This window comes from Zeus faber (genome assembly GCF_960531495.2).
Source record: "Zeus faber genome assembly, chromosome: 18".
Taxonomy (NCBI): domain Eukaryota; kingdom Metazoa; phylum Chordata; class Actinopteri; order Zeiformes; family Zeidae; genus Zeus; species Zeus faber.
In genome coordinates this window covers 17,019,849-17,040,491 of record NC_137210.1, presented here as the reverse complement: position 1 = coordinate 17,040,491, position 20,643 = coordinate 17,019,849, and the positions used below count along the sequence as shown (strand labels likewise).

The 20,643-nt window shown below is 43.6% G+C and overlaps 1 protein-coding gene across 1 annotated transcript in view; it reads left to right on the top strand.

Annotated features, from left to right (window-relative positions):
• The window catches only part of myo3b (myosin IIIB), a 52,627-nt gene extending 39,653 nt beyond the window's left edge, over positions 1–12,974 (top strand). The window contains exons 31-35 of the mRNA XM_080018791.1: positions 2,017–2,065; positions 3,022–3,145; positions 11,900–12,000; positions 12,379–12,425; positions 12,838–12,974. Of these exons, the coding sequence (XP_079874917.1) occupies positions 2,017–2,065; positions 3,022–3,145; positions 11,900–12,000; positions 12,379–12,425; positions 12,838–12,970 (454 nt within the window). The 3' untranslated portion in view covers positions 12,971–12,974. The remainder of the gene's footprint in view (positions 1–2,016; positions 2,066–3,021; positions 3,146–11,899; positions 12,001–12,378; positions 12,426–12,837) is intronic.
• The last annotated feature ends 7,669 nt before the right edge of the window (positions 12,975–20,643 follow it).

Genomic DNA, 20,643 nt, shown 5'->3' with positions numbered 1-20,643 from the left:
CTGCACCCCTCCCCCAGAACATTCAGGGTCCCTTCTTATCATAGAGCTTTTTTTCTGTAATGTGTGTGTGTGTGTAATAGTGTTTGTTTCATAAAACCTTTTTTTTTTCCCACCCTGCTACATTTCTATGCTCGATCTAAAAAGAAAAAGAAAAACCATCACAAATATCTGCTCACATACCTGTCAGTCATGTTTCTTTCGCGCTGGCAGGCGGGGTCGTTTGGCCCATATAATGTACTGTTGTTTTAACCACAAGAGAAAGCTCCTCCCTACACACCACCTCTTTCAGTTTTATAAACGTAATAAATATCTTTCCACCAAGATAGCACACTTGTCTGACCACAAACGAGGGCTGGGCGCTGTGCTGGTCTCCAGATGTACGAGCTGCAGAGTTTGTGTTTATTCAGCATATGGCCAGGTCAGTCATTAAGAAACTATGTGCTAAGCAGCGTAGCAGCCACCACAGCACATGGTGTCATGGCAGCGATGGTGTTTAGTTCAGCCCTTTCCTAAATACTCTTCACACGACACTTAACTGTCTTTTTATAAGATGCTTATCCACTTCATACAGGTAAGGGAAGTTTATTTGTGTATTATATTTCATACACAAGGGCAATTCAAAGTGCTTCACATAAGCATACAAACCATTATGTAACAGCAAAGAAGAATAAAGCCTAGAAATAAAAATCTAAAAACAGATAACAATTCATGATGAAATCACACATACAGTATACAGGTCACATTACATTACGACACTTTTGTCCAAAGCGATTTATAATAAATACATTATAAGTACAGGTTGAAGTGCAATTTACAATCGTCCTACACGGATGCACCCATTTCAAATAAAGACCCACTAATCTTCCCAAGTGAAGTATTTTAGAATTTTTAGAAGGTCCCAACATAAAGCTTGGAAGGTAACATATTCTAACCTAACTTCTTTATTTCCAAAGCCTTTTTGAGAGAAGTGGAAATTTAAAATAAAAGGAGTGATTCATCATTTGGGGATAGGGTTTAAAATAATATTCTAAACCATCGCACGTCTGTATTAAGATTCTTAAGCAGCTCAACCCTGTCTAGTCAGAAACCTTTGCCCTGTTCTCAACCTTCAAGTTTTGGGGTTTTTTTTTTTTTGGTCAACTCCGTGCATCTCTCCAGACTCAAGACTAGATTTCCACATCTGAAAATGTTGTGCTTGTTTTATACGCAAACTGAGCCGCCTCTCACCGGGGAGTTTTCCCTCCATGTTTACAATCATATTCCTCGGTGAGAGAAAAACTTCAAAACCTCCACTTTACAATTCTGTTTAATCAGTGTTGGAATCTCTCCATATGGATTTATTTTGACATGATCTGGCCCATTTTCTTCCTGTAAGATCTATGTTCTCACCTACATGCTGTTCTTCTCCCTCCTGGTATCCCCCCCTCCGCCGCGCTCGAATCCAGCGGCTCTGTTTGCGTCACCGAGTCCGTGCTGGATGAGATTTTTTTTGCTTTTCTCCGCTCAAACTGCGGCTGCAGCTGGCAGGCGGGATTGTGTTTCTCCTTGTTGCTCCATTAATTGACGGAATCCCAATTCATCCGGTCCCGACCATCCCATGCAACTGTGCACCTATGTGAATTGCGTAACTCGTGATTCGTTGGGTATAAAAAGCAAGGACGTTACATACTCACCTCAACTTGAGAAAAATTATTATTTTGGTGTACTTTGTAGTATACAAGGTAATGAAGATAAAATAAGACATTATTACTCTCTGTAGGGAAATCCAGGTGTTATAGCAGCAGAAGTTCGCAAAACAGTGCAAGTCAAAATAATAGAATTTCCCATATTACCCCTTACCACAAAATCTTTTTTTAGATATGAATATATTGGCCTTATTAATATATAAAATAAGATTTTGTGGTGAGGGGTAATACGAGAAATAGTATATACCCACAGTGTGTGTATACAGTATATACACAAAGTAATATATCATATTGCATGATCAACTGACTTAATAAACTCTCAATCCTGCAGGTTTAATGGGCCAAAAAGCAGACAGCCACATCCAGACCAAAGAGGAAAGGTAGGAAACCGAACATCGGTGTAAGGGCGGCGGTTTTTTTATTTATTTATTTATTTATTTTTGACGCCGCGCTTTAGCTTATGCATGCATATCATTGCACTTCTACAAAGCAGCTTTTACATAGATTATTTGTTGCGAGCTTCCCGAGGTCCTTGAGACAAAGGACTCGTCTTGCTCCGCGTGCGCTCACAGAGGGGAAGACAGGGTGGTACGGGAATAAGGGGAATCAAAAGACTGGAAATTCACAGCTGAGAATAAATGCTCGCTGTTCCCCGGGGTGATTTGTCTTTGCGCTTCTCTTTCTACAGATGTTAGACCCCTTTTTTAGTAAAGACCTGAGGTTCTTTGGTAGCACTTTGATATCCTGCTCGAATTCAATATGTGAAATAGAAGAGCCACTCCGTGACTTGGAGCACATCACAGTCTTTGAAGTCTGATCCAATTTTTGCTGCTCACCATTTGATGTTGAAAGGATGAAATGAGGAAAATGTACAGTTTTTGCCAGTAACTCTGCTGAGCATATGTAAGATTAAAAAAGGCAAAATCCTTTGGAGGATGTACTTAGAAATGTTAAGCAGATTAATACTTTCCTATAGCTCTTTTATTCAAAGATAAAATTAAATATGAGAGGAAGTCTGTATGTGCAGTGTTTTTTTTCCTCCCTCTCAACCTCACAATTAAGTCAATGTGGTGCTGTTTGCTAGGAGGTAGGGCTAATAAAGGGGGCATATGTGATTGCATTAGCATGTGATTAACATTGCAAAGCACATTAATAGGTTGGAGTTATATGAGTGCCAAATTGGGGAAGGGTAAATAAATGAATACAACTTGCGCATGGCTAAAAAAAGCAAAGAGAGAGATAACAACCTGACGTGGCTCGCTTTAAACTTGTCTGTTTATCTTGCGCTCTCATTGACGCGGCTTTTCCTGGGTGTGTTTACGCCGCTCCTTTCAAGGTTGGCCCCGACAGCCAAGACAGACAAGTGAAAGACGTCAAAAGAGACAAAGGCAGAGGGGACGACGGCGCGGCAAAGCCTCGCCGGGAGACGGCGAGGCTGCAAGACACTCAGTGTAAACAAGGTAAGCCCGAGCATGGCGCGGGCGGGCGCAGGTAATTACACAAGGAGACAGGAGAAATCCTGCTTTAATGGATAAAGTGGCACTTTTAATACAGGACCATTCTCAACCTCTCATCCCGGCCCAATCCTCTCCCCGGCCGTCCTTTTGTCAACTACAAAAGCGGGGCGCGCTATGAGTGATGGCGTCTGTCTGATTTTAATAACCTGGGTCAACTCATCAGCGACGTGGCGAAGGGACTTTTTTTTTTTTCCACAATCACTTCAAAGCGTTCCTTCTCCGACACAGTGGGCCCTTCACTAAAGATCTCATCAATGATTCTAATCGACTCTCTCAGTAATGGCGACAAGGAAATACACAAACCCTGATTTGTCGAACATATGTTTGGTTTGCCTTTTTGCCCAAGGCAACGAATTACATTAATTCCGACTGCCTGCAAGGCTGAGTGGGTGGCTGTGCAGGGGGCCTGTGATCACGGCCGTCACCCTGCCCACCGCTAGGGCTGCCTCGGTAATGAGGTGGGGGCTTGGCCCTTCATTAATGTTATTAGAGGAGTCTGAGGTAAGAGACGGAGGTGGAATAACGTTTAGCGGCGCAGGCTGAGAGATTACAGGGATTAGACATGATAATGCAACACAGACAGGGCTCTCCAGCGGCCCCCGGGATTAGTGTCAGCACACCACAGCAGGTCTGGGTTAGATAGTGGCTAATTCGGTAATGCTGCACACAGGTGACCTCCGCTCCGAGGCATCAGAGCAGCTGAGTTTGATAGACGTATATATTCCAGTGTGTTCGCGACAGGGGATGCCACAATCCGTCGCTGTCTGGGAGCATTTGGTCTGGAGTCACATTGTGCTCGGGATATGTGATTTCCTCTCTCTCACTGTTGTCCCTAAACCACCAGCCCTGCCTTTTACTGAGTACACTTTATTTATGTATTTTAACGTCACAGCTCCCCGGGTGTTTCAAAGTCGCGGTTTTCTGTGTAAATTTTTTTACACACGCCGTATTGTAGAAAGCCATTAGACTGAAATATCCTGCCGACAGCCATAATCACAGCAAGCTAAAAACACTTTCAACTGTGCATTAGCAACAACAATGAAGGTAATATCAGGGGAAAAAAGTATTTAAAAAATAATTGCAATCAGTGCACCGAACAGGAATAATGTAGTTAATAATTTCCCTATTTGACACAGGGAGTGTCAAATACAACCCCTTTATGTGGTTGTAAAACAAAATACGACATAATTAAATAGTAACATAACTCAAAGTGCAATTACTCTGCTGTACAATGAATATGCAAGTTACTATTCTACATTATTTATAATTTTAATATAGTTAAATTAAACGAGACAAACATGAAAAAAAAATATTATTATTATTATTATTATTATTATTATTATTAATAATAATAATAACAATAATAATAATAATAATAATAATAAAAATATTATTATTATTATTATTATTATAACAAAATAGTTATAATTTCTTGTTTTTAAAGAGTGATCCCAATATATGGGCCAAAGTACCATTTTGAAGAATAATTTAGCTCTTTTTTTTAAGGATTTCTTTCCTTCTGGCTTCTTTGGAAATACTTCAAGAGGAGAAAAGCATTCAGGTAAAGAAATATGGAACCCATGACAGAGGACAAACCAATGCGAGCGAGCGTATCTCCTCTCATTTCCATTCATAGAAATTAAAAACTGACTCAAATCTCCCCCTGTGATTTGAAAGGTAGAACCTCAGGCTGCTAGCTTGGCAGTGAATAGAGGAGGATTGACTCTGTGGCCGCTCAGAATTATTTTGTGAGCCGTATTATCCGCAGGATGTTAGAACGATGCTCTTGGTTCTCAACCATGAAATGTACCCTAATCCTATGCTATATTCTATAACAGCCAGCGCTAGAGCGGTCTCCGTTTTTCATCTCAATCTCTTATTGAGCACTACATCGCCATAGTGCGGCAGAAGGAGCAACAGATTTAAAATCCGAAAAAATTCACTTCAACTTGTTATGACAGAAAACATCCTCCGTACTCCATAAGGCCCGGGCTTCACTAACGCTTTAGTTACTTTGTGTGGAGAACACACAGATCTTCAGGTATTCATCGCCATCCCCTCTTCCTCCTCCGTTTAAGTTCTGAGGCCGGCTTGTGGCTCCGATTGCTCACAGGAAACCCCATTTGAATATGTTGAGGGAGGCCACGGTGGCTCAGGCACCCAGGGCACACTTTGATCCCCGCAGATCTGAGGGCCTCTCTTTATCCCGGGGTTGAGCAAGACATGGGAGCCTGGCCCCGCCAGATGTTTCGAGACCAGGCTTCTTCCTGCGTCTCATCCTGCTGTCGCCCCTGGTGATCGCTCGCTTAATAGGCTGGAGTTCGACCCGGAGTGTTTTAGGACACCAACAGAGAAAAACAGAAAATTAGCCGTGGAAATTCGATTAGTCCGTCCACCCACCCATTTACCCGCCCTCCCTCAGCCCTAACTCCCCCATCGCACAAAGCACTTTGGTCATGACCCAGAACCTTCCTCTGAGTTTGAGAGACATTGATTCCTTGATTTTACTTAACTCTTTGCTGCAGTGAACTCAGGCCCAGGGCCTCGTTCAGCGGCGGAAGAAGTACTAAGACCTTTTACATAAGTAAAAGCACAAATACCCTGTCACAAATTACTCAAAATTACTGTAGTAAAATTACTTTGTGCTTGCTCTTAAACGTACTTAATGTATAAAAAGTAAAAGTCAACAATTTCCAGTGCCCTAATATAAACTAAAATACATTTTTATGTAGATCTTGATTATAAGCGACAAAAAAAAAAAAAAATCAATAGTTGGATAGATCTCATCCCAGATTTTTTGCTTAAAATAGTCAAAAGCATCTAAAACTGAATATGCTAAGGTAAGTAGAAATACTTGAAAAATATACTTACAGTAAAGTAAAGTAATTATACTGCCCTCTTTCACTTACGAGGCAAAGCGAGCGAGAGAACTAACCTCCAGTAGGAGACACTAGTCTAGTCTAGGCGACCATTCTCCGTCTGCAACAACCTCAGAGCTGCAATTTCTTCAAGGATGAGGGAGCGAGGAGGCGTTTCAGCACTCGAGGCTCTCTCAGCTGTCTGAGGCATCAACCCCTGATTTTCCACGTTTCTGTGACAGGAAAAATAAGTTATACGTACCGAGCAGTCGTGTAAGCCGAGCGCTGAGACTATGTCACCTCTCTGCACCTGTCTTCCATCGCTGAATATTAATACAATATAAATGTGTTTCCAAAATTACTCACAGAGGCGTATGCAGATAGAAAAGCCGTTGCTAGCAACTGGCAGATATGATCAGAGCACTGCTTATGCGCCTCAGCGTGGTAAACAGGATGGTGCCGGGGATCAGTCAGAGCTGACTTTATGGTTTATGAAAGCTGAGCTACTTATGTTAACAGGCTTTTTGAAGATTATAGTTGTGGTAAACATACATGTCAAGAGAGAGACTGATAAAGTGCAGTCAAAACACGGCGACCAATTACCGCCGAACCTCAGGAAGAAGACAAGTCAACCTGTTCTTTGAAGAAAAAGAAGCGAGGAGGAGGAGAAGAAGGGGAAAATGAAAGGTGGAGGAATAATGTTACAATACAGTTGAATTTGACTTATTGCTCGTGGATGTGTAGCCTCGGTCCATAGTGAAGCGCTTTCAATGAGAATTGATTTTTTTCCCAGCGCCCTGATCTCACTCTACATTATATTATATTTTAGTGGCAGCCGGGCGAGGCTCGTGCAAGTGCGCTATTAACACGCTGAGCCGGAACCCCGCGCTCCCCAACTCATCTCCCTGCACTTCCGTGCTAGTGACAACCACTTCTCACAATTCCTCCCCAAAGGTTTGTCACCAAACCGCTATTTAGACAACCCCTACCACTGCCAGCATCAGCATCATATCAACATACATCTGCCAGACAAATGATCCACCCTCCCCGTGTTCTCCAGACAAATACTCTCCCTCCCTCTCGCTGTCTCTCAGCCTTTTGATTTATCTGTCTGTCTGTGCGCTTCAGAGCGCCTCAGCCGGATGCCTTCAGTTTTAGGCAAATTACAGGCGCGGTCCTAGAGGCAGCAGAGATTTGGAAGGGATAGGAAAGACTCAACTTAACGGAAGGAGTTGCCTCTGTCTGCCGCTACCTACGTAATCCTCTTAATGTCAGTGGGAGTAGTTAACAGGATGTACTTCCAAACTACTCATCATCACAATTTCAACAGAATAATCTCTTGAGACGTAAAATCAAGGTAGAGGATGATACTGTCACTTTTCTGCGGTACCACACAAGTGGAAACAGTCGTTTGATATGCAGTAGTTTGGTAAGTTTTCTGTGCATAAAACCAGTATGATTTACAGTAGTTTTGGCAGTGGTTGTTTCAGCACAAAAAAAACCAACTCCATTATTACACTGATATTACAACATGATAAACTAAGCATTGCATAATTACTACCGAGGAACAAATGTTAAATATATTTTCCAAATATAGCATTCATTATTAAAAATCAATATCTTTTAAAATACTGTATACAGAAAATGCAATTACAACACTTCAACACAAATCATTTTTCATCATTAATAATTTTATCATTTTTATATTTCAAAAAAAAAAAAAAAGTGGGAATCCCACAATGGTTCCAGGAGTGAGGAAGGAATGTGAAGAGGAATGCGTAACGCATATAAAAAAAAACCCCTCATATCTTTTATGTTGAAACCGTAGCTCCTGTTGTACTTTCTTTTACATACTCCGCTGGATGACTCGGTATATGTTTGACAAATAATTTCACTCTTGCTCCCCTCCATACAAATATGTCTTTGGGAGTTTTAAGTTTCAAATATGCCTTCAATGAAAATGATTGATTTGGGTGTGAAAAATTGGTTTCAAGTCACAACATCCTCTTTTGGCATTAGTGAAAACAGATGCACGGGTTGCCCTTTGGAGCATTATCTAGACTAGAGAACCCGCGATTTTCTTGTGTGTGTGTCCCATAACGGGAAACACATGAGTAACCATTTAACTGTGATGTCCCACTTGTAATAAATCACAGGAGCCCGTGAAAAGGCCAGGAACTCTGCTGGAAGTCCAACTGCAGTTGGACTTCTCGGGTCTTTTGTTTGCAACTGACTAATAGTATCACCATGCGTTGGTGGGTGGGTGTGTTTGTGTCTATTGTCTATGTGCACGCATAGTAGTTATGTGCCTGTGTGTGTGTGTGTGTGTGTGTGTGCGTGTGCGTGTGCGTGTGTGTGAAGAGGAAGGGGGTGGTGGGGGTGAAATGAGGGGTCTGGGTTGCACATGCCTCATTTAGACATCAAAGGCCTCTACTGATGATTTTTCCTTATAATCCATGCCTTTTGGTGCCTCTGCTCCCTCCATCTGAATAAACAAAGCCCAAGTGGCTCACTGTGGTCTGGGAGAAGTCAGGTGATCGAAGCACGTGACGCCGAGAGTTAAATCGATACATCTCTAATCTATTCCACTCAAAATCCCTTTTTGCGGTTCTTTTATGTTGTTTTTTCTCCTTTTTTTTCTGAGGGGCATTCTGATTTTTCAAGGGATTTCAAAGTGGTATTTAGAGATGTAATGCTAGTTATCTGCCTCTCTTTGAAAATGTAAGAAACACCTATCTTTGAAAAAAAAAAAAAGAATTCCCATCCTTTTTATCCGAAGAGGCAAGCGCATACAATATGCAATTCTCTCGACAGGAGGGGGCAGAATCTGCTGGGCTTTCTTTTGATAGGGAGAAATCAATATTGTATGAATTCCACAGCTTCTGTATTCCCACTTGACCATTATTCCTCCCCACCCCAAACAGCAGAATTTACCCACGATCATTTAGCAACCCTGTGAGCCAGAAGTGACCCCTTCCAAGATCTCCCTGCCTGGGTCTGGGCAAGGACTCCCATGCAAGAAGCCAGTTTGGCGAACGCGGTGCCTGTAAGATATCTCCAGCAGCAGCATTTCTCTGGGGCTGGCCTGGATCAAATGCTCCCCCCCCCCCCCCCCCCAAAAAAAACAGGCAGAGATGGAAAGCCTGACCCCTGCTCTGATCTGCTGCATGCTTTAATCTCTGCCGGTCCAAATGGATAAACGGTGATGTTCAAACCAATGTGTTTCACCAATGTGAACGCTCTGGATCACAGGAATAGATCGGAATACCGGTGCAAACCAAGAGACCATTTCTTGGTGGGTTTGTAGCAAATGGAAAAATGAGCTTCAATGAAATAGCCCTCTCTTATGGTACATCAATCAGCCACAACATTAAAAACACCACTAATATCTACTAATAATTGTGTAGGTCCCCCTCGTGCCGCCAAAACAGCTGTGACCCGTGGAGGCATGGACTCCACAAGACCTCTGAAGGTGTCTTGTGGTATCTGGCACCAAGACGTTGGCAGCAGATCCTTAAAGTCCTGGAAGTTGCGAGGTGGGGCCCCCGTGGATCGGCCTTGTTGTTCCAGCACATCCCACAGATGCTCCATCTGATCGGACCCTAACCCCCGGCCATCCACATGATGTAGAAGAAAAGGTGATTCATCAGACCGGGCCACCTTCTCCCATTGCTCCATGGTCCGGGAGATGCTCTGACCCAGAAAATTTGGCCTTTGTTAAAGTCGCTCAGATCCTTACGCTTGCCCATTTTTCCAACACATCAACTTCAAGAAGTGACTGTTCACCCGCTGCCTAATATATCCCACCCCTTGACAGGTGCCATTGGGACGAGATGATCATGTTATTGACTTCACCAGTCAGTGGTTTTAATGGTGCGGCTGATCGGTGTGTACTTAAAAGGGTTATGATTAACTTGGTTAGGAGAGTCACCGTTTTTTTTCACTTGTAGTGGTGTGACTTTGGTTTAAAATTAAGGTTTGGTATTCATTCCTGGGAGGTACGTCAAAAAGTAGCTTTACTGAACACGTAGAAACAGCCCATGCAGCCGTTTGGTTACTGTATTGTGCAATATGATTACACGTTTTAACTTTGTTCAAGGCTGTCAGGGTTTGTTATGCCTGATTGAGTGCTTTGATGCCGTTTCAGGGGAATATGAAATTTGCTTATCAAACCCATTTCAGACATCATTAGCAGAACAATGTCCTACATACATGCCCCATGTTTCTGAAGTTTGAGGTGGTGCTTTTATATTAAGTAATTGGTCCATTTTTTTATATCTTTTTTTTTTCATGACAACATTCAATTAATACAGCTTTTTCAAATTGGGGGAAAAACAAGGCAATAGTCCAATGGACAATTGTGAGCATGTCTTAGCATCCCCTCCCTATTCCGTGTTTCAACTTACGATCTTAGATAATTTTTGTGCAAAGAATTCTCATTATGCTTTTACTCTAGCACATGTCTTACCAACTCTTACTGAACATTATGGTCCTGTACAGTTAAAAAATGCCGATACCTTGAATACCGAACCCGTTCCAAAATTATACTTTTTCAGATTCTGATCCAATTTTATTGGGAAAATGGGTATTCCGAGGGTTAGTCAGTTAGAGTTCATAGTAAAACATCTTTAAAATACATCTCTTTTAAAATGAAAATGAGACAAACATGACACATTGACTCTTGACTCTACAATCATTTCTTATTTTTGTCTCACTGAAACTGGAGAGATTTACCACCTAGTTATTGAAATTTAGCATCAAATGGAAGATAATTATTTGATTCTCCACAGTATAATGCAGTTTGGTCTATATCTATTTGATAGCAAGCGCTGCTTAACCCAGATCTCCAATTTTTTGGGGGGGGAAATGACTGCGATAACAATGATCCTGAAGTGGATGGCCATCACCTCTAAGGCTTTGAAAGATAAAATTCACATTAGAAGTTAGCTCATAGGGTCTTATGAACCGAGGGGAACTTTCCGGGCTTTAAAAAGTGTGATATTAGTAAACTATGCTGGTTTGAGAAGCATCAAGAAAGCAGGGTAAAAGACGGAAGGACTGGTCTTTGATGTGTAGGATTGAGATGTGATGAGGACTGTTCAAAGTGAGTACAAAGTACTGTTAAGATGGAAAAAGCAAATGCAGCTTTAGTCAAGGTAGCGAAGCCAAAGTAGCGGAGGATGATGAAGGAACGTCCCATCTCACCTAAAATGTAGGCAAAGAAGATGAAACGTTATCTGACATTAAATATAGATGCCTCCATGTAGTACTGTCTGGGGCTTTAAAGAGGCGTTCTTGTAAGCCATAAATTTTGAAACGTGGGAGCGCGCAAACAAGCGCCTTTGCGATTGTCTCATGATCTAATAATCAGGTGATCGCATAACGCACACCTCATTATCTCCCGTAGGGTGTCATTGCAATTTTATATTTTGTGATTCCGTAAATAATTTAATTATGTTTACTGCTTTTGAACAAGGAGAGAACACGAGCGTCGGGCCTGCCGAGGTTACAGTCGCCTGCTCGACGAAGAGTAGGCGGAACCAAGAACTGACGGATCGCTATTTCTGATCGGCTGTTTCGTGAACGACGGCAAGAGATTGATTTGTAGAGACTGATCTTTTAAATCCGTTTAATAACCGAAACAAGTCTGTAACTTGTGTCCTCGAAATCCCTTTGACGGATCACACAATCTGCATCGTTTTTCTTGCTATTGTCCTTGCTATCGTTATGGCCGTTGTGCTTGTTGTGATGCATTTTGGGTTTGTTTGTTTTTTTATCCCCCCCCCCTCTTGGATCCACGCCTTGTGGTTGTGTCACAGTGATTTTCCTCTTGTTGCAGGTCCAGGGACCAAGCTCCAGCAGAGAACCCCTCGCCGGCGGGGCCAGCAGCCCAAGCTGCTCAACAGCCCCGAAGACAGTCTCTACTACAACCAGCTAAATGTGAGTTCAAAGTCCCGATAAAGGCCTTTGTCTGACTTTGGTTCCAGATGATAATACAATTAAATCTACCTGTGCCAGACCCTGGAGCCCCACCCCCACACTTCTCTGCCTCTTGTCTTGAACATGTGCTTATGCTCTTTATCTGTTGCTTTCATGTCAGGATGTCTGCCTTCACGGTGAATAATTGATGTGGTTTATCAAAGCTAAGCAAGATGCATGCTTCATCAGGGCTCACTTGAGCCCTTTGATCAAAAAAAATTATGCTGTGACTTCTGATATTATCAGCATCTGCTCACATTCAACACAAAATCACTTTGAATTAAAAATTAATGACTCTCTGCTCATCTTTTGACTGTGTGCTCTTGGCCCTTTCCTCAGAGAACTCTGGATTACCAGGGGAGCAAGAGGAAGCCGAGAAAACTTGGGTAAATAACTGCTTTCCTACTTACAGCGACTCTAAACAGAGCAGGCCCGTTGTGGAATAGGGGGGGATCCAGAAATGGAGTTGTTTTCTTATAATGTAAATGCAGCGCTGAAAATAACAGGCTTTTTATGAGCAGCCGCTCTGCATCATGAGAACGGGGGGGTTACATATTAGGGCTTTGTCAGCATGCTAATTTTAATTGTTGAAGGTCTGACTTGTATTTGTACTATAAATGACACTGTGGTCTAGTCAACAACATCAGAGCGTGAAGGAAAAGTCTTCACCCCAGGAAAACCTGTCTGCAAGTGTTTAATTCTCTCCCCTTTTCGTCTGGTTTGACTTTCCGTTTCAAAGTTCTCGATCGGAGTTGAACGCTTTACCTGTTTTACTTCTCCGCTTCCTTCACACCGCAGTCAAATCAAACTGCTGGACGTGGAAGACGAGTACTACAGATTACTGTCTACCTTTGAGTCGATCCCCGAGGAAGACTACGGGTCTGGATCCTCTCCCTCCCTGTCTGGAGGGCCTCTAGTCACCCAGAGCTGAGACCCCCCCCCCCCAAGCCGGTAAGAGAGAGACACACACACACACACACACACACACACACACACACACACACACACACACACACACACACACACACACACACACACACACACTCCAAAGAACATCCTGGATGTAGTGTGTTGAGCAAGTAAAAATGCTATGAGAAAATTATTTTCATGTCTATTGCGATGCCTTCAATCTGCTTTACTCAGAATTGATCAGAGACATTTAAAATATTGTTGTATAATATTGTATGATGTATATTGTATTATTATATTCATTCATATTATTCCCATTTTTGCGTAGCCAACATGTTTTGCGATTTACTGTATTCTGTGCCTTATATGATAGTGCTCAGACCTTAAGCCTGAACCATTCCAGGTATACTCCAAACTGATATAAAATGGTTCATATGCCGAAACAATCATATGAAGTGCAGGATATTGCACATCTCTTTAAGAACACGGTGTGTGGCAAAGTAGCCCTTCATGAGGAGTGGCCATTCATTACATAGACTTTGTTGTTCTCATTCATAATTTAAGAAAACTATGACAATGACTATTGGAGTCATTGTATCTGATTATTATTATAGTACTATTCCAAGCAGATACTGTAGGAGGCCAACTTCTTGCAGGTTTATTTTTTAACTGGCTCGTGTGAACTTGACTCTTTCACATCCGACTGTTTTCAAGCCTCAAGTCTATTGATTAGATGGATCTGGAAACAAATCCTTTTTGAAACCAATACGATCCCTATGAGTTCCCCCACTGATAGCTCCTCTTGTAGTTAGAGAGGGCTTTGTGCTGCCCGAGCACTGGATTCCCCCAAACATACCCTCTCCAGCATAGAGTCAGACCTCACTTTGAATTTCACCCTAACTACGGGAATTTTCTGTTAAGATGTGAAGTGTCGGAAATGCAGGGCCGGCGAGTTGATTTGTAGTGCTTTTTTTTTTTTTTTTCTTCCCAATTTGCATATCATTTACTGCATCTCCCTTTGTTGACACCCCAGGGCCTCAGAGGAGATTTTGATCTTAATAGGAAGGGTAGAGTGGTATGACTGAAGATCCCATCCTCCTTGTGCTCAGCGGGAAAAACATTAGGGCAGATAGCTGGACCTGCTCCACTTGGCCTCAGGTGATCCAGAACCCTGGTGGGTTAAAAGAAGACCCCGAGGTGGTCATCAGAGCACAAAGCAGACTGTTAGGGTCAAGTCCAGATCAGCATATAATACCAGCTCATTAGCCATTCAGACTTGACCTATATTTTATCAGTCCATGATTATATTATTACTATCAAATTTTATTTTATTTTTATAGTAACTTAAAAATAATTACACATTAATGCGTTTTTTTCCATATTTGTGGTTCGTATTCTGGCTTAATTACTGTTGTTTCCCAATCATAATCGCCAACCTTATATTTAAAATTCCAGAGCAGGCGTCCTACTATCAAATTTAGTCATTCAACAAATCCTGGGATGCAATAAATGACATAAAGCCAAGAAACATGTGTTGTGTCTAACTAAATATCAAGATCATTTTTTTACACAGTTACATTTTAAAACATCGCTCTAAATAAAACCCTCAGCCAAACCTCTTCAAATGAACGCAGGAAGTTGGTATTCTGTGCTTTATCCCTTTTCCTGCACATGGATGAAATCTATCCCAAATTATTATATACTGCAAGAATAATATCCCAGACAATTCGGGGGGCAATTCGGGGGTAGAGTTGACGTGAGTTCAAAATGTTTCACCTCAGCCGCAGTGGCGGACCCAGCGGTAATTATAATACTCGTTGCGCATGACTCGGGAGCCGGGGATGTTGGGATCCTCTGAAGAGCCGTCTGAAATAGGTCACCGAGCGCCCCGTAGTGCGTCTTAAAAGTACACTGAATCAATTAAGTGCGATCACGCTCCCTTGATTATTTTGGCCCTGTTTTACCGCGGAGAGGAATTTCAAATAAGCTCGCTGGTTTGAATAACAAGGTTTGGACCGCGGTGACATATGGTGCCGGGGTGGGCGTTGCCATCCCACTTTCTCTCCGGCAAATTAACTCCCTGGCCGATTGCCTCCTTCGGCATACGAGAGGAGGCGAGCGGAGGTGTATATGTAATTGCCTCGGTTAATTGATTATGAGTTTTAATGGCGATTGTTACAAAATGCCGTCACCTCTTTAAAGAAAAAGAAAACAAACAAAAAAATACACGTTTCGACCCGCTAAAGTGGATCTCCCGCCCGAGGCGGCCCGGCTGCTCCGAGTTCCGGCTCCGCGGGGCAGGACAGCGAGGCGGAGAATGTCAAGTCAACATTTTGAGGGCTTGCCACCTGTGTTTTCCTTAATACCTCTGAGTAAACCACCACCCCCCCTCTTCCTTCTTGTTTTTTTTGGGTTTTTTTTTTTGTTCCTCGTTAAAACCCGGCTGCGAGAGAATTCCCACTTTAATGTGGTGAACCGTACCACTCGTGTTGTTCTTGCCGTTTTAGCCGGTCGCGCCGCACGCCGCTCTGTCATTAAAACTACATCCACGGCGGACAAACATTGTTAGCTGCAGCCCAAGCCTGAAACAAATGATGAAAAACCTTTTTTTTGGGGGGGGCTTTATTTTCCGCAGAGGCATACTTACCTTTTCACCTAATAGTGACGTCTCACTTCAAAGGGAGAACGCGATTAAGGCCGACATTGTCCTGTTTCTATATCCTTTGAGTTCAAAGGCAGAGTATGAATACCGACGTTGCACGAGCGGCCCTTCTCAGTCGCGCCGTATCAATGCAGTTTTACGCGCTTCTCATGCGCCGACGCGCGGTCGCTTATAGTTGAACCGAGATATACGAGCCGTCGCTTCCGGGGGGGGGGGGCACGCCCCGTTAATTCCTCGCGCGCGACATCTTAATTTCTCGTCACTTTGACCACCGCGGCGTGGGTGAACGGGGGGAGTTTTTGAAGTACCCGCAATCCCGACGCCGTCGACGACGCTCTTACCCGGCTTAAAGACAGACGCCGGGTGGGGGTGGGGGGGGGGGGAAGGACGCGCGCACGTCAACCAGATGTCACTATGCTTTCGGGGGCTCCGAGCAAAAGGGAACGCTCCCTAAAGACTGCATTAATAAAGAAACTGGCGGAGCAGGATGGAGGGAGTGAGAGGCGTAGAGGAAGAGGGAGATAAAAGAGCCTGTTGAGTACATACATCAAAGGGCTCCTAATGACAAGGGACGCCATTAGGGTTACACTGGCTTTTGTTTCAGCTTCCTCACACCTGCAATTTGTCGAGGGCATTCTATGCGCCGTCGAGCCGCTCGCATTTGCATGAAAAAAAAAAAAGAAATGCGTGCGACGAGGGGACGGAGTTCGCCCCCTGTTCCGCCGGTGACCAAATGTTCGAAAGGAAAGCTCCCCTTCTTTTCGGGCGACGGGGGAAGCGGCGCGAACTTTCCGTTTCTCTGTTTAAAGAAGGACGAGGCGAGCAAAGGCGTACGGAACAATGGAAACTGTATGGAAAGCTGTTATCCTGTACGCCGTGAAATTTGTTTATTTAAAACTTTTTTCTTTTTTTTTTTTTCTCCCCCCCCCCCCCCCTCCATCGCCTCCGGTGCTGGAATGGGATTTGACAAATCAGAGCGTGAAATTGCGATTAGCCCGTCTCAGTTTGTACACCGAGCGGGGGCACGGGCGGACTTGGCATGGCCAAAGGTGTAACCTGTTTTGTTTTGCCTCGGCTCCGCTTTCCCAGATGGTGAGACCAGCTGCCACCGAGCGGGCGCTGGACGGGGAAACGGTGCGAGAATTGCCGTGGCCTTGTTTCGCTTTTTTTTTGGGGGGGGCCGCGGGACACAGACCGCGTCTTTCTGCCGGTGCCACGAGGGGCGGGGGCCGCGTCGCCCGGTGTTTTGCAAAATTAGCTTTTAATTGAGCGCAATCATAATAATAAGCTTTTTGAAAAAATCTGCGGAGGGCTTGAAACACGATTTAGGGGGGGCCGCGTGGCGGCGTTGGCGAGGGGTCATTGGCTTGGTGAAGACGAAAAAACGTTTTGTTTTTTTCCCGCCTTGCGATACACACTGCCGTCCGGCCTTTTTTAAACTATGACTTTCATTTTATAAATTTCCCCCTTTCTGGCCATCCCACATGTGCCCCCACCACACTCGAAACATGCGCTCTCTACTTATTAACCACCCAATAACTTTTTTTCTTGTTGGTCCTTTCATACATCGATAATATCAACCAACGCCAAATTGTACGGATACTTCTGCACCTACCGGCTCGGGATGATTGTTAAGACTGGATACGTCTCTTCTACGCGGGCGTTCCGGGGGGGGCGGCAGCCTCTAACCTCACGGATTATTGTGAAGGGGGCGAGTTTCCCCCCTTAAAGGCCGGATTAATGCACCCGGGGTGGGCCGAGGGAAGGTAAAAATGACCTGTCCCGCCTTACGTGACCCTCCCCCGGGGCCAGACTGCACATTGCCAAGGCTTTGCTCTTTGCTCTTGAATATGTAGAGATCCCCGGCATCACAGGGCGAGAGGAAGAAAAGGGGGCGTGCAGAGGGGAAAGAGAGAGAGTTGTATCGCATTGCAGGGAAAATTAGTGAGACCAAAGTTGGAGTTTTCTCTGTGTCGGGGGCTGCGAACAATGGCAGCTTTCTGTCAGAGAGCAACTTCAAAGGTCCGCTGAGTGACTGCTCTGAGTTATACTTTGTTGTAGATCACTGAGGAAATTCACAGATGTTTTCTCATACGAGACACCATTATAGCGGCTGAAGTACCCAGTAGCCTCCAGCAACTCTGCCTCCCTCTCCCTCTCTCCCTCCCCTCTCTCTCTCTCTCTCTCTCTCTCCCTCTCCCTCTCCCTCGCTCGCTCGCTCACTCCGGCTCGCAAGCTCGCACATGCACGGCCGTGCTCGCTCTCTGATATCTCTTGTATGAGACAGATGTGTATCCTGTTTTCCCTCCAACTGTCCATAGAATATGGAAAGTTGAAAAAGAAAGGCTTGTGTTGTGGCGTTGCCCTTTGTCAAAACAACAGTTCTCGCTGTCAGTTCTTTCTCTCGCAGTTTAATGATCGCACGCAGATGCCTTTTGCTCCTCGTCCAATTTGGACAACGGGATTTCCAGTAAACTATAAATGATTCCAGTTCAAATGAGGTCAATGCAATTGAACGATTATCATTTAAAAAAAGTTATTTTAACTTGTCCATTATGGGTAGTGTGTGTGTGTGTGTGTATATATATATATATATATATATATATATATATATATATTCTTGACTTTTTTTCTCTTACAGATTGCCTTCTTCGAGTATAAACTGGACCTCACATTAAAAAAAAATGTATATCTTCACACCACATTGCAAATTGTATTTATTTCTAGATATTGTTGTTTTATATGTTTCAAACATCCTCAGAGTTTGTACTTCCTCCTCTGTTCATGAATGAATGTATTTTTGTCACGTTTTTCATTTAACAAAATGATAGACAAATGTATCTGACCCTCTATCGCGATGGTATCTCACTTTTGTAAATGAGGTTGATTTGTTTTTATCTCTTAGGATAAACCTTTATGATCAAGACAAAAAATGGAAGCATCGAGGAATTCACTTTTTTTTTTTTTCTCCCTCTCTCTCTCTTTTCTTTTTATCGTAGTCGCTAGGTTAGCAATGGGTTCATGTTTGTGACCTCCAACTCCCAAAACCTTGCCTAAAAACTGCTCCAGTATTTATTGTCCGTTAATGTCATCGGGTTCACGGTACCTTTTGTAAGTCATTTTACATCCAAAGAAAGGCACACGGGCGTTCTCACGTGACATGACATCCGCATTGGGCTTAGAGAGTCAAAAAACAAAACCAAATCTCCCGTGTGCCGTCATCATAAAAATGTGCAGGTTATCCAATGATCGTCTGCTGATTCGCATTGACCTCGCACCGTCATGAAATCTGAATTAAAATGAGTTGTAGGGGTGTTTTTTGGGGGTTTTTTTTCCACGTTCGTGTCGAGAGTTATGAAACATGACGACGCGCTCGTAATATCACCCTGGGTGCTGTCACTGTCATGGTTGAAGAAGCGCCTCCTCGTTCCTTTGGCATTCCAGCGTGAGTCAGGGACTTCGCGTCTCCCGTTCAAAGAGATTTGTTGTTTGTTTTCGCCGTCGCTACCACACCACATGTCGCTATATCACTTTTATCTCTTTGTGTCCCCACTAGTTGTCAAATCTTTTTTTTTTTTTGTTTGTTTTTTTTTTGTGTTTTTTTTTGCTACGGTGCAATGAACTCCAAGATGGCGACTGTTTAACACTGTTTTCTTTGTTTTTTATACATAATGAGCAAAGTGAGTAAATGTACCAAAATAAAGTGATGTTGACGGAAGATGTTGCACGCGACTCGTTCTTGATAACGACAAATCTCCGCCGCTTTTTTTTTTTTCCTATCTCACCTCTCTGGGACCAGAAGACCTTTTTCTAAAATGCACTGTAAATCCAGAATAAACGAAGCCGTCCTCCGACTCGGCGTCCCGTCGTGTGCGCTCCCCCTGCCCTCCCCTCCGGGGCCCGGCTTACCTAAGGTTCTTCTGCGGTCTGGCTTTACCGCCTCCTGTTTTGATCCTAACAATGTTAATCTACAATGGAGTAATTGTAAGACAGAAACCAAGATGGCTCCGGCCACTCCTGCTGGCCCCGGTGTTTTGTAGTTTAACATGGCTCCGGCGCGGCCCAGCAGGACCCCCCCCCCCCCTCTCCCTCATGACTGTGTGTGGAGCCGTGGGAGAGGACTGGGAACATTAATCCCTTCAAAGGAACAGATCTAATTCAAAATCTGCCGCTCCAAACTAGTTGAGAGGACAGTGATTGTTTCTGGAGGGGGAAGGAGGGGGGAGGGGAGGAGGAGGGGGTGGGGTGGGGTGGGCAGATAAAGATCACAGCGTTGATGTATAAAACTACAACTTCCAGCCCCCGACGCTGAAGTTCACTGCGTGTGCTGCAAGGAGTTTCGAAATGATCCGAGGCGGCCGGAAGAATAAAAGGTTTCCGTCCCAAATTGAGTTTCCGTGTGGTACGCCATCTATTATTGGATTGGAACACCCGTGCGTTATTTGAATAATGCAGCGCATGAGGGTGATTACCTGTGTGTGTGTGTGTGTGTGTGTGTGTGTGTGTGTGTGTGTGTGTGTGTGCACGCGCGCGCTCTCTGCCTGTGGGGTGGGAACTCCTTCTTCCCAAACCTATTGAGCTGTTATTTCTTTTATTTTTTTTATTTTTTTTAAAGGAAGCACAATAGAGACATCAGCCATTCTAAGTGCTACTTTTGACACCTGAATCACCGGAGGCCCATTATGCCGCCTCCCCTGTCATGTTAAGTGGCATGTTAGACTAATTTAAATGACCCACATACAGTTATCCATGAGTTGGCACCTGCTTTATTACTTTTTTTTTTTTTTGTTGTTCTTCTTGTTCTTCTTCTTCTTTTTTTCTTTTCTCTCTTTTATTTTTTATTTTTTTTTACTCGTCCCATTTATTTATTTATTTATTTATTCATTTCTTTTTAATATAAAACGAAGCGAAGTGAATCAACCTGTTTTCTCATCGCTGCTCGGGGTGAAAAATGTTAATAACAACAACAACAACCACAACAACAAAAAAGGAGGGGGGGGGGGGGGGGGGGGACAATTTAAGAGCGGCGTTTT